We start from the raw sequence: 13,332 nt of genomic DNA on the forward strand, positions 1-13,332 counted from the left end.
TACAGGAGAATATACTTCAGTGCTGTCACTCTTTTGTTCTGAAAGAACACAATAAATGATTGATATTTAACTGAACCATATCGTAAATAATGCTGTTTATTTTTCACATTGTATCATTTGAAATATTTGAATATTTCACAGCTATAATTGTGGGTAAAATTGTTCATGTCCTTCGAGTGAATTAATGGCCACGTTTGTAATTATTTGCATCAATAAATTCCTCTCAAAGATTAAGACTGAATAAGAATGTCTCTTCAATGCTTAAAGGACTGAATATATGAGCGCCAGGACGTGGTTCATTGCAGGAGTGATAATGAAGGGGGGTGTGAAGCCCAACATCATACCTGACCTCACGGAACTCCACTACTATATCCGCACACCCACAGACCCAGAAATGCTCGTGCTCAAAGACAAGGTGCTCGACTGTGTGGAAGTTGCTGCAAAAGCAAGTGGTTGTGATGTAGGTGACTGTGACTGGAACCCTGTGTGTGTGTGTGTGTGTGTGTGTGTGTGTGTGTGTGTTTAGTAATAATTTTCCCTAACAGTTTACCATTTCAACTAAACACATTTCACTCATACTTGACTTTAAAAAAATCTTTTCTTTCTTTTATTTTCCTTGCTTTTTCTCAGTGATTCAAGACCTTTGAACTTTCCTCGTGTAACATTGTTTTGCAGTTTGGCATCGAGTTTGGTATGTCCTACTCTTCACTGATGACTAACGATATGATGGCAACGCTGTATACGGAGAATGCTCAGAGGGTAGGCATACAGCAAGAGACAGACCTGGCCAAGGTGCTCAAGGCGGGTGGATCCACTGACATGGCCAATGTGTCTCACGTGGTACCCGGTCTTCATCCCGAGTTTTACATTGGAACCCCAACACGTGCCCACACCCCGCCTTTTGCAACACAAGCCAGTAAGTGCCTGAGGGGCACATGGGCAGTGAATGGGTTTGGTGTCTAGTAGCATGCAGAACTTTCTACATTTTGTTAATGTTATTTTGTTGTATCTCAATTAATAAAAAATAATGTTAAGAATGTAGGCCTTATGTACCGAGTTGCAGTGTATTCCAAGTTACCTAGTTTTTAATTTTTGGGAAGCAGTCAGTTGTTTTGTCAAACAAAAGGGCCCGTTTTTAGAAACGTTATTGTTATCAACTTAACAGTTTATCATAAGAAGCAGGGTATTTATCAATCCCTTAAATATACTACCGTGATTCACAGTTGGTTACAAAACTGGAGAGCCGACAGGATATTTTTTTTAATGTTTTCATTATTTAATCCTCTTATCAAAATTTTAAACCACAGCACAATTAAGACCCCCTTTCCACTCGGCCTGTTACAACCTGGCGCTGCGAGCAGGATCTTTTAAATATTAAATCCTAAAATTCAAAACAAAAATAACCCCCCTTACTACTCAATCTGTTATATATGGTTACCTTGTGCGGACTGACCCCAGTTCCCATAATAACCCAGGTGTGAAAGGTTTGGGATCCGTCTTCGATATTCAGTCCTTCATTTTGTGGACTTGGAGAAGTCTGCCTTCATTGTAAGTTATCATTACATTGTTATCAGGTCATGTAATGAAGTTTTTCTTGGGCAATGGCTCATGGATTTTCTTACCAGTGACTGCTGATGACAGACTGTGTAGTAATGTATTGTATTCTTTGTCAGAACAGATTTCTCTGCTATTCAGGCTGCTCTAACCAGGGACAGCATGTCGCTAGAATGAGCAAGGCACAAACTCAGATTTACTTTTTCATCAGACCTTCACTTTCTCTTTTTGATTTGCACCTGAAGAAGGCTCTGCCATTGGCCGATGAGGAAAGCACAGCAGGCTTTCCAAGATACCACTTTACATGTACAGAGTAATTCTTAAATTTAGTGTCCCTTCTCACTCATGCATGTTCAAAGCCACAATCATTGCACACACACACACACGTGCGCGCACACACACCAAAAACAGCGTTTCCAGAAATTTATCTGTGGAGGTAAAATGCATTTATTATGTAACTGACATTTTTTCCAAATACTGTAACAGGCCCAGTAATGTAGCTCCAACAACCACAGGATGTTATTTTTACACCCCAAAATGTGGCAATGGCACACACTGGATCAAAGTATTTACTGCCTGTTTTGTTGTAAATATCATATTCCATAATGTCACCACTTGTTGATTTTTCTGTTTATCCACATTAGAAACAGATACTTACTGACATAATTCATAAAGCACAATCAACAGCACACTTCAGACTGGGCTGGGAAGCTCACACAGTAAAAGCAAACATTCTTGCAGTCTTTCTTTATCTCAGTCATGCACTGGAGAAAGAACAGAACTGAAAGGAAGAATTTCACCCCCAAATTTTCTGGAGAGCATGGTACACAAACCAGTCACTACAGAACATCACCGAAGTGACTTGGCAGCAGTGCAGGGTCTCCTCTGGTGTTTGCCCTTGAAGCGACCTGACACTGATGGTTCCCTGTCGATCACCAACTCTGGGATGTGACAGACGAACACAAGTGTGGCTGTGTATTGGGGACTTTAAATGAGCAGCATGGGAGTAATGCCACTGAAATGGTGCAGATGATGGGACAGATAAAAAAAGAAAAAAAAGAAAAAAAGAAAAGAAGAAAAGAAATCAACAACAACAGCAAATAAACAAAAAATTTAAAAACTGGGTTTCTTCAGAATAACAATCTCCTGTAGGTCAGTAACAAACACTGGGGATATCAGATACATCCAGCAGGCACACTGCAGTATAAAGTCACGGACATACATCCACAAGCAGGCAAGGAATTCAATGCACAGATGGATGACAATCCCAGGTGGATTGCTCTGTCATAGTATTCTATCCTTTACCATTGTGTATAATTATTAGCATAGCAATCACAGTTGTTAGACTTTAACATCAAGTTGACAAAACAAATTATCTCAGCTCACAATGTGTCAGAGAAGAGTATTATGTCTTCAGTACTTGTCTTCAGACTATTTCATCAATACCCTCCACCACAGTACCCTCCACCCTCAGTACACTTCACCTCAATACACTCTATCCTCAACACACTCTACCCTCAGCACTTTTCACCCTCAACACACTGCACCATCAATCACAGTTATGTGCATGAAAGTTAACAGGGCAACATCTGACATAGTTGATCACAATATTTTCCATGGCAATGACGGAAAGTCATCACATAGTAAAGAGCTTCAGACGCTTTTAATTTTTAAGGGCAATATGAGATCAAATGATTCAGTGTGCCTGATATGTCTTTAACTTGATGGTCTATGTCAGGCATTTGCTGCTCATCACATCAAATATCAGACCACACAGAGCAGCATCTGGACTTTATGGATGTTGAACACTGTATGTGAACGGGTGTTTTGAAAATCAGCAAAGCTGTGTAAAACTGCCTACATCCATGGTTGGACATGATGGCAAAATTTGTGACTGACCAATCAGAACGTACAGGAGTAGTCAGTGCATTAAAGCCATAAGTCAGTGTCATGCATATTCAATACTGAGAAATACCAGAAATGAGAAATGAACCCATTTTGACAATGACATCATTCTGGAGACTGATGCAGTTTTTCTGATTATCACACTTATCGTCTCTTAGAAAATCATACTAATATTCTTTTTTTTTTTTTCTTTTAAGAACTCTGTTTAACAAATTCATTTTATCTGTATCAACATTCTAATCATGCCAGAGTACACATAAACATATACTGTCATGTAATTTCACAAATGCTGATGGTCTTCTGGTGGTCAGAAAGCACCCAAACACAGAAGGCACTGTTCAGTCAGCTGTTTTCTCTGCCTCCAGGTCTTTGTGAAACATGTCCTTGGCTTGCTGCACCAGGCTGGGTTTGAGGAAGAAATCAATGGCAGTCATCGCCAATGCTTTAGCCACCACGAGGGAACAATGCTCCGCCTCTTCTGTTTCTGAAAAACAAACAATAGGACACAAATGTCAAAGATCACTTACTACATCACATCCTGTTTACATCTGGACAAGACTAAGTTCAAGTATACTTATGAACAGTTTTTTTTTTTTATACTGATGAATCTCAACTTCAAAACATTGATGCTTCTTTTAAACTAATCCTTCTTTTTGACAAACTTATCTGATTGCTTCCTGGACATCCAGAACTAGATCATTGGAACAAATACCAGCTGAAAACAAACACATTAAAAAAATCCCAAACATATCAAACGAAATAAAAACACCTGTACTATATAGCAAATACTGTATGCTGCCAGACAGCAAACACACCCATACTCATTGCCAATCTGTTGCTCAGACACTTACTGGCTTGTGTTGCAAACGCTGGGGTATGGCCACTTGCTGGGGTTCCAATGTAAAACTTGGGATGAAGACCGGGTACCACACGAGACACGTTGCCCATGTCAGTGGATCCACCCGCCTTGAGCACCTTGGCCAGCTCTGTCTCTTGCTGTATGCCTACCCTCTGAGCGTTCTCCGTATACAGCGTTGCCATCACATCGTTAGTCACCAGTGAAGAGTAGGACATACCAAACTCGCATTCAAACTGAAAAATGATATTCCACAAGGGAAATTCAAAAAGAATGAATCAGAACCAAAAACAATTCTAAGAAATGAAATAAAGATAGAAAATAAAGAATCTGCGTGTTCCAAGTATGTTAAGTTGTTTTAATCTGGACAAAATAAAAACTAGTAACACACACAAACACAAACTGTAACACTCTTTGTAATTAATTGTGAGCTGTCACTACTTTATAGACTGCAAATAAACGCTTTGAGATGTAAACATCTACCTAACTTAAGTGCCTCTGTGGAGAAAGGATGCTGACAAAACTTATCCTGCCACAATGCCCAAACAATACCATATTTTACTGACCACAAGGTGCTTTGGATTATGAGGTACACCCTCCAAATTTGAAATAATTTTCAATTCTAATGATGAATTAAGTGCAGCGTATTTTAGGGCACACATTGAAATGATAAAAAAGAAGTCGAGTACTGATTCTGATTCACAACAGCACTTTGATGGATTTCAACCAGACATTGAGCATACTGCATTGCAAGGCACATATGTCAAAGATGAGGAGGAAAGTATTGCCTTATAATCCATAAACTACAGTACCTAAAAAAGCAACTAACTCCATCTCCACTACAACCGACTCTGAAAATTATATCAGTGACATTTAAAACCACCCTCTCCTACTCTCAACAATAAAATCCCTCTTTCAAAGTATACTCCTGGAGTACTGCTTTGATTGCTCATTAACACGTATGTCAGGGGAAAGTTTCTCAATATGTGATACAGTCGTGGAAGCATGCTTCGTGAGTTTTTGTATTTCGCATGAAGTCAACAATTTTCAGCTCTGTCTAATATTGCACAAATGTAGAGAAGTTTAAAGGAAGAAAGAAAGACATGCACACATGAACACACACACACACATGGACACACACGCACACACACATACACACACACACATACACACACACACACACACACACACACACACACACACAGGGTTCCAGTCACAGTCACCTACCTCACAACCACTGGCCTTTGCAGCAGCTTCCACACAGCCGAGCACCTTGTCTTTGAGCACGAGCATTTCTGGGTCTGTGGGTGTGCGGATATAGTAGTGGAGTTCCGTGAGGTCAGGGATGATGTTGGGCTTCAAACCCCCCTTCGTTATTACTCCTGCAATGAATTAATCCTTGGGGATGAATGCTTTCTGTACTCCTATATTTAATCCTTTCAGTACTGACGACACCTTTTTTTTCAGCTGTAGTCTTTGAGGTAAATCTCAGAATATTTGTAAACAATAACCTTTGACACAAATGGTATGAAGAACAGGCTAGATTTATGTTCATGAAATGCTAAATGATTAACTGAAATAATACTGAAATGATTTGATGCATTAAATGAATAAATGATTAAATAAAGCTCTGTTGATTATGTGGCACAATTTGATTAATAAACACCAATCGCTGACAATGTTCTTTCAAAACAATATGGCAAAAACACTGAAACATATTTATCTCTGTAATACAATTCATAAAAATATTCTGCTTTGTGTGTCATGAACATCTAAATAGATCACCAAGTTGGGTGCGATGCCCGAATGGATACAGTGCTGGATTCTCTACATGACGAAGATGATGATACATATATGGCCAGGATTGTGCTAAGTCCATGCCTGATACCAGTGTGAAGGGGTGACATGGAACGCTGTTGTGGCAGGTGCTGGACTCACTTCAGTAGTTATGATGATTGTTGTCCACACATGTGCCTTTTGGAAAGTGTGTTTTGCTTTCAAGTCTGTGTCCCCCCCCCCCTCCCCCACTGGCACTTGACTTTGTTGTCATGCTGCAGTGTTTGTTTCACAGTTATAAATTCAGGTGACATATATCGCTAAGGTTCATGAGTCAAAGTGGTTTTAGGGATGGACGATTTGAAAATCTTTCCACCCTCTTACATTTGGTGTCGTCAACATGATCGCTGTACAGTATGTTTATATTGATGGGTGGTGAACACAAATGGTAAGTTCTGCTGCAAACAACTGTGATGTGGGCTGCTGAGATAAGTGACAATCGCAATGGATGCTACTGCAACTTGTGCTGTACTTGCTTTTGCAGGATGCAGGATTTATGTCCACAAATGATGTATGTACATTCTCAAATGCATGCACTCAGCCTTACATCATAGTGCCCCATGTTATTGTTTTTATAACTTATTAATTCAGGCTGCGCATATCCCACTGTTTTGTTCAGGTTCTGTCCTTGGTGGCTTCATGGATCTGAAACACTTCCACCCTGTTACACCAGAAACAATTCATGTCGCACATGGTTAGAAAAGAAAAGAAGCTGGTGCATCTGCTGTCTGAGGTGTGAAATGGTGTAACACATGTAGGGCTTTACCATGAACTCTCCAAGCTGGGTGCATCTGCTGTCTGAGGTGTGAAATGGTGTAACACATGTAGGGCTTTACCATGAACTCTCCAGGCTGGGTGCATCTGCTGTCTGAGGTGTGAAATGTTGGTGTAACACATGACAGCTGCGTCCAGGGCATTGACCCCTTTCCAAGGATGACTGGCGGCATGGGCTGCCTTGCCGTGGTATCGGATTGTCACTCTGCCACAAGAGTAAGGAGGATATCATAGACACACACACACACACAGAGTTGGGCAAGCTTGTTTGTTTTTGTTTTTTGCTCTGTGTGTGTGTGTGTGTGTGTGTGTGTGTGTGTGTGTGTGTGTGTGTGAGTTGCGCACTTTTTTGAATGTGTGGTGGAGGGGGAGGGTTATGTATATGACTGTGTGAGTGAAGGGGAGAGCAGGAGGTTGCATCAAGCTCCACAACAGGCACACCACATTATGACCCTGTCACACCTGACACAAATATGGCTGAATCCAGCCTAAAAATATGTCAGTCTAAATCAGAAAATACCTGATACCATGCACTGGAACAGCATGATTCTTTAAAAAAAAATTAGGCAGCAAAATGTGTGTTCACACTCAGTACACACTTCCTCATTGCAAAGTATATAGGTATGTCAACACGTAATACATTCTGTGTCATAGCACAGTGTTAAGGTGTGTCTATACATGGCACATTATGTGTTATTGCAAAGTATACAGGTGTGTCCACACAGCATACATAATGTGTCCTTGCAATGTATCTACAAATAGATGTGTCCACATGATACATACTGCTTCATTGTAAAGTATATGGGTGTGTCCACATGAAACATAGTGTGTCACTGCAAGGTATGTAGGTGTGTCCACACATTATACATAGTGTGTCATTGTGAGGTATATAGGTGTGTCCACACATTATACATACTGTGTCACTGCAAGGTATATAGGTGTGTCCACACATTAAAATAGTGTGTCACTGCAAGGTATATAGGTGTGTCCACACATTATACATAGTGTGTCACTGCAAGGTATATAGGTGTGTCCACACATTATACATACTGCTTCATTGTAAGGTATATAGGTGTGTCCATACATTATACATAGTGTGTCATTGCAAGGTATATAGGTGTGTCCACACATTATATATACTGTGTCACTGCAAGGTATGTAGGTGTGTCCACACATTATACATAGTGTGTCAGTGCACGGTATATAGGTGTGTCCACATTATACATACTGTGTCACTGCAAGGTATTTTAGAGGTGTGTCCACATGATACATACTGTGTCACTGCAAGATATGTAGGTGTGTCCACATGATACATACTGTGTCACTACAAGGTATGTAGGCGTGCCCACACACTATACATACTGTGTTACTGCAAGGTATGTAGGTGTGCCCACACACTATACATAATGTGTCACTGCAAGGAATGTAGGTGTGCCCACACACTATACATAATGTGTCACTGCAAGGTATGTAGGTGTGTCCACACATTAAAATAGTGTGTCACTGCAAGGTATATAGGTGTGTCCATATGCTATACACAATGTGTCACTGCAAGGTATGTAGGTGTGCCCACACACTATACATAATGTGTCACTGCAAGGTGGGTAGGTGTGTCCACACATTATACATAGTGTGTCATTGCAAGGTATATAGGTGTGTCCACACATTATATATACTGTGTCACTGCAAGGTATGTAGGTGTGTCTACACATGATACATAGTGTGTCAGTGCACGGTATATAGGTGTGTCCACATTATACATACTGTGTCACTGCAAGGTATTTTAGAGGTGTGTCCACATGATACATACTGTGTCACTGCAAGGTATGTAGGTGTGCCCACACACTATACATACTGTGTTACTGCAAGGTATGTAGGTGTGCCCACACACTATACATAATGTGTCACTGCAAGGAATGTAGGTGTGCCCACACACTATACATAATGTGTCACTGCAAGGTATGTAGGTGTGCCCACACACTATACATAATGTGTCACTGCAAGGAATGTAGATGTGTCCATACATTATACATACTGTGTCACTGCAAGGTATATAGGTGTGTCCATATGCTATACACAGTGTGTCACTGCAAGGTATGTAGGTGTGTCCACACATGATACATAGTGTGTCAAAGCATGGTATACAGGTGTGTCCACACATTATACATACTGTGTCACTGCAAGGAATATATGTGTGTCCACATGATACATACTGTGTCACTGCAAGGTATGTAGGTGTGTCCACATGCTATACACATTGTGTCACTGCAAGGCATGTAGGTGTGTCCACACATTATACATACTGTGTCACTGCAAGGTATGTAGGTGTGCCCATACATTATACATACTGTGTCACTGCAAGGTATGTAGGTGTGTCCACATGCTATACACATTGTGTCACTGCAAAGTATGTAGGTGTGTCCACACATGATACATAGTGTGTCAAAGCACGGTAAATAGGTGTGTCCACACATTATACATACTGTGTCACTGCAAGGTATGTAGGTGTGTCCACATATATTGACACCTATGGTGTGATCGCAAGGTGAATAGGCATGTCCACATGATATCATAATACCTACTCTGTCATTGCAAGGAAGATAGGTTTCTTGAGGTTGAACTGGGAGGGGTGAGCCATCATGGCCAGGTCCACATCAGAGAACGCCCCTTTGTTGATGAGGGCCACCTTGCCCCCTCCTCCCTCTTCAGCCGGTGTTCCCATCACTGTCAGCTGTCAGAAACAGGGTATAGAGTAGCGTTGTGTTATATCTCAAATGCTGCTCTCAGACACATTATATAAAGTAGCATTTTTGCATCATATCTCTACTGCTGTAGTTCTGCAGTTTCCTAAATCTAATAATGAGTCTGTTTCCTATCACTATCAACCAGTCTGTGCTAATACAGTCTGCGCAAATTATGTCATTACATCAGCAGTTAAATGACTTCTAAAACCTAATGGCAAGAGCGTGTGTGTGTGTGTGTGTGTGTGTGTGTGTGTGTGTGTGTGTGTGTGTGTGTGACTTAGATATCAGTGGGTTGAAGTTAATTTCAGTCGGTTGACAATGAATAAACAAAAGAAAAAAATACATACAAAAATCACTAACATTTCTGTGGCTGATCCAATTTTATTGACCAGCTACAAATAACATAGATTTTCTTTTTGTTTGTTTACACAAAATAATACTTCACTCAACAACAAACTAACTTAACCAAGCACACACACACTTACACACTCAAAATGACTACATTTGTTAGAGCTAAAATATCTGCATGTCCTCTCTCCTTATCTTTTTTTTTTTTTACCCTACTTTACTATAATTTTCTCTGTAAATGTGTTAAACAAAACATGACACAAATTCAGGCTCACACACACACACACACACACACACACACACACACAAAACACACTCATACATATATGAATGCATATGCTACAGCAAAAGCATATCACTGAATGTCTTCTCCAATTCTTTTTTCCCCTACTATCATTTTTACTGAAAACTTGTCAGACTGAAGAACATAACACACACACACACTGATACACAAACATGCTGACACACACACACACACACACACACACACACCATACCTTTCCACTTCCAGTAAACTCTGGAGCCTGAAGAGCAGCCTGGATGCCCAGCGAGGCGGCTATCCCCAGCATAGCGATCAGGTTGTGGCCACAGGCATGGCCAATGCCCGGCAGTGCATCATACTCACACAGCACAGCAATGTTGGGGCCGTCACCTTGGCTTTTCACGTTGTTGGGCCCAGCACGGAAAGCAGTGTCCAGGTGAAACTTTCTCTCCACACTGAAGCCATTTTCTTCCAGAAACTGGGTCAACACCTGGTGGGCATGTTTCTCTTCATAACACAGTTCTGGGTGGTTCCAGATGTCCTGACTGAGAGCCTTCAAGGCCGTCATCTTGGCGTCGATGGCATCACAGGCAATCTGCTTCAGTCTGTCCTCATTTGCCATTTCTGCAAATACAAAACAATGACTTCTTTTAATCCTCAAATTAAATGCATCTGTGTATAATAACTAAGAGGTGCACAATATTTGTGTGTAGTCTTTCACGACTGACTTGCGTAAGTCAAAATGTTGGGTCTCTGTCATCCTGTGTGTTTGTGCACATGCATGTACATCACAACATGTATGTGTCTTTATGTTCACTTTCATTGTAGTCCGTCATGCAATTTCAAATGAATGCAAAATTATTTTAAATTTAGTTTTTTTTAAAAATGAGAAAAATAATAAAGCCTCGAGTAATTACTTCGTTGCAGTTTTATCACACACACACACACACACACACACACACATTAATCTGTCAATCATTTTCGTCCCACTACAACACACACACACATTACCGCTGCGGTCAAGTAATGTAACTGCCAATGCAAAGGTGTTCTGAGAAAGCCTGCTCCTTGATCTCTTCACAAACTGAATTTTTCTACTGCACCTGCCACAAAAGTTTCTCCTGTTAGCACACTAGCATTGTCGCCACTACATCGCTTTTGAGAAAGTAAAACCAGTTATTGGGTAAGGGCAGTCGGGCAAGACAGGGATTTGAAAAGTCAGTGGGGTCAGGGTCGTTGCGAGAACTTGCCCAGCATTTGTTGTTTCCCTTGGTGAAGATGAGACTGTTGGAACGATACACACATACATATGCAGTCTCACGGCCGTTATTTTCCATGAAAATCAACATTAACATAGACATGGCTATGAATTTTTACTGAAACCATTTCCAATTTAACTAATGGCTTGAAACGTACGCACGCATAAAACACACACACACACACACACGCACAAACGCACTGAACTGCTTGTTTCGGTAAACGTGATATTGTCTGACGGAGGCTTCTGCGGTAATGGCTTCTGCTAACTGAACACGCATAACAATTCATTTACACAGCACATGTTGCTATATTCTAAAAACCAGCATGTTCGACCTCTGATCCACACCTGCACACACGTTGCTTTGTCAGTTTGGTTAACGGCCTAAGGGGAGCAACTCATCACACAGTTATGCATTTTGACGCTCATCCACTTTTCATTGGAAACGTTGTTTGCGTCTCAGTGCGCCCGCCCCGCTGGTCTGCTTTTGGGACCACCCGCGCTCTGACAGGAGCAGTACTAAGTATAGGGTATTAAGAATAAGAAGAAGAAGAAACTGGCCGTTAATAAATATATAAAAATACCTCCTTTATTGTATTAAGAGAAATGAGGCAGAATGGTTTAAGACACGTATTTGCCGATACAGTGAACGCTGGCCGTTCAAATAATTTTTTTTTATCAAGTTTGGCCGAAAATCAAACTGAGTGTCTGGTCATTCAGATGAGACGATAAATATTCTAAGCTAGCCACGTACATGACAACACAAGCAACTGACTGACGGCGTACTCAGTCATATAATCACTCACATAAACAGCCGGTACATAAAAAAACAACTAATATTCAGACAAACGGGTGATGAAGCCTAAAAGCTGTGACACTGATATGATAAACCGAGGCCCCCCGTTCAGTTCGGACAAATGCTTTTTTGTTTCTACGTCACTGATGACAGATCTAAAAAGTTTGGATCAGTGATATATATACTATGATATATATATATATATGTGTGTGTGTGTGTGTGTGTGTGTGTGTGTACCACATCTATTCTGCAGGACCCTGATCTGCAGCATAACCAAACGCCGATTAGTCAGGCTTTGAGCGGTGCATTTGTGCCGGTGGCCTATCAGAGTGATTTCTTCTATAGAATTTTAACAGAGGACAACACATTGCCGTGGGTTCTCAAGTTTTTCAGCGGCAGTGACACTTTGATCGAGAAACTTCGAGTAAAACTATTGAATCAATGATAGGCCGGCCTGGTCGGGTTCCGGGTATGTTCTTAGTCATCAAACTTCTTAATATATATATATATATATGTTATAGTGTGTCAGGCGCCTGTGGTGGAAGCGTGGGACTCCGTTCCCAGGATACACTGCTTACTGATGGACCCCTCCTTCCGACCTCCCTACTCTCCTCCCTACCACCAGTCAAGTTACTTCCATTACATGGCATCTATCCCAACCAACACCCCTCCCCATACCCTCTCTCCCTCCCCCCCCCCCCCCCCCCCCCCCCCCCCTCAGTTCCCTTGGCCACTAAGTGCAGAGGGAGCAAGTTATCATGAAATACTAATTAAAAATGGTATCTCCTGGGACCGTTCTCTTCCGATACATTCAAGTTCCCCTGCCCTCTTCCCCGTTCCCCCTTCATCACCCTCAACCCCGTTTCCTCCTTTGTTAACCTTTCCTCTCAGTGAAAATTACTGCACATGACACTACCAGTGGTGTGTGTGCCATGAGCTATTAGACGGTGCTACATCTTTCGTTACCGCCCATGTCGATCTCTGGCAGGAAAGTCTGCT

General features: G+C 41.2%; 1 protein-coding gene across 8 annotated transcripts in view; it reads right to left on the bottom strand.

The window, feature by feature from the left end:
• Positions 1-1,977: 1,977 nt before the first annotated feature.
• The window catches only part of LOC143282741 (xaa-Arg dipeptidase-like), a 109,405-nt gene continuing 98,050 nt past the window's right edge, over positions 1,978-13,332 (bottom strand). For 4 of the 8 annotated variants that reach the window (XM_076588488.1, XM_076588487.1, XM_076588483.1 and 1 more), the window contains exons 2-7: positions 10,515-10,903; positions 9,508-9,656; positions 6,988-7,130; positions 5,543-5,697; positions 4,311-4,551; positions 1,978-3,943 (exon numbers count right to left, since the gene is read on the bottom strand). In XM_076588488.1, the coding sequence (XP_076444603.1) occupies positions 3,798-3,943; positions 4,311-4,551; positions 5,543-5,697; positions 6,988-7,130; positions 9,508-9,656; positions 10,515-10,901 (1,221 nt within the window). In that variant the 5' untranslated portion in view covers positions 10,902-10,903 and the 3' untranslated portion in view covers positions 1,978-3,797. Of the gene's footprint in view, positions 3,944-4,310; positions 4,552-5,542; positions 5,698-6,987; positions 7,131-9,507; positions 9,657-10,514; positions 10,904-11,290; positions 11,517-11,738; positions 11,833-11,885; positions 12,000-13,332 lie in introns of those variants that run through there. The other 4 variants (XM_076588486.1, XM_076588480.1, XM_076588482.1 and 1 more) reach the window with 4 other exon arrangements.

Source organism: Babylonia areolata, chromosome 6 (assembly GCF_041734735.1).
Source record: "Babylonia areolata isolate BAREFJ2019XMU chromosome 6, ASM4173473v1, whole genome shotgun sequence".
NCBI lineage: Eukaryota > Metazoa > Mollusca > Gastropoda > Neogastropoda > Buccinidae > Babylonia > Babylonia areolata.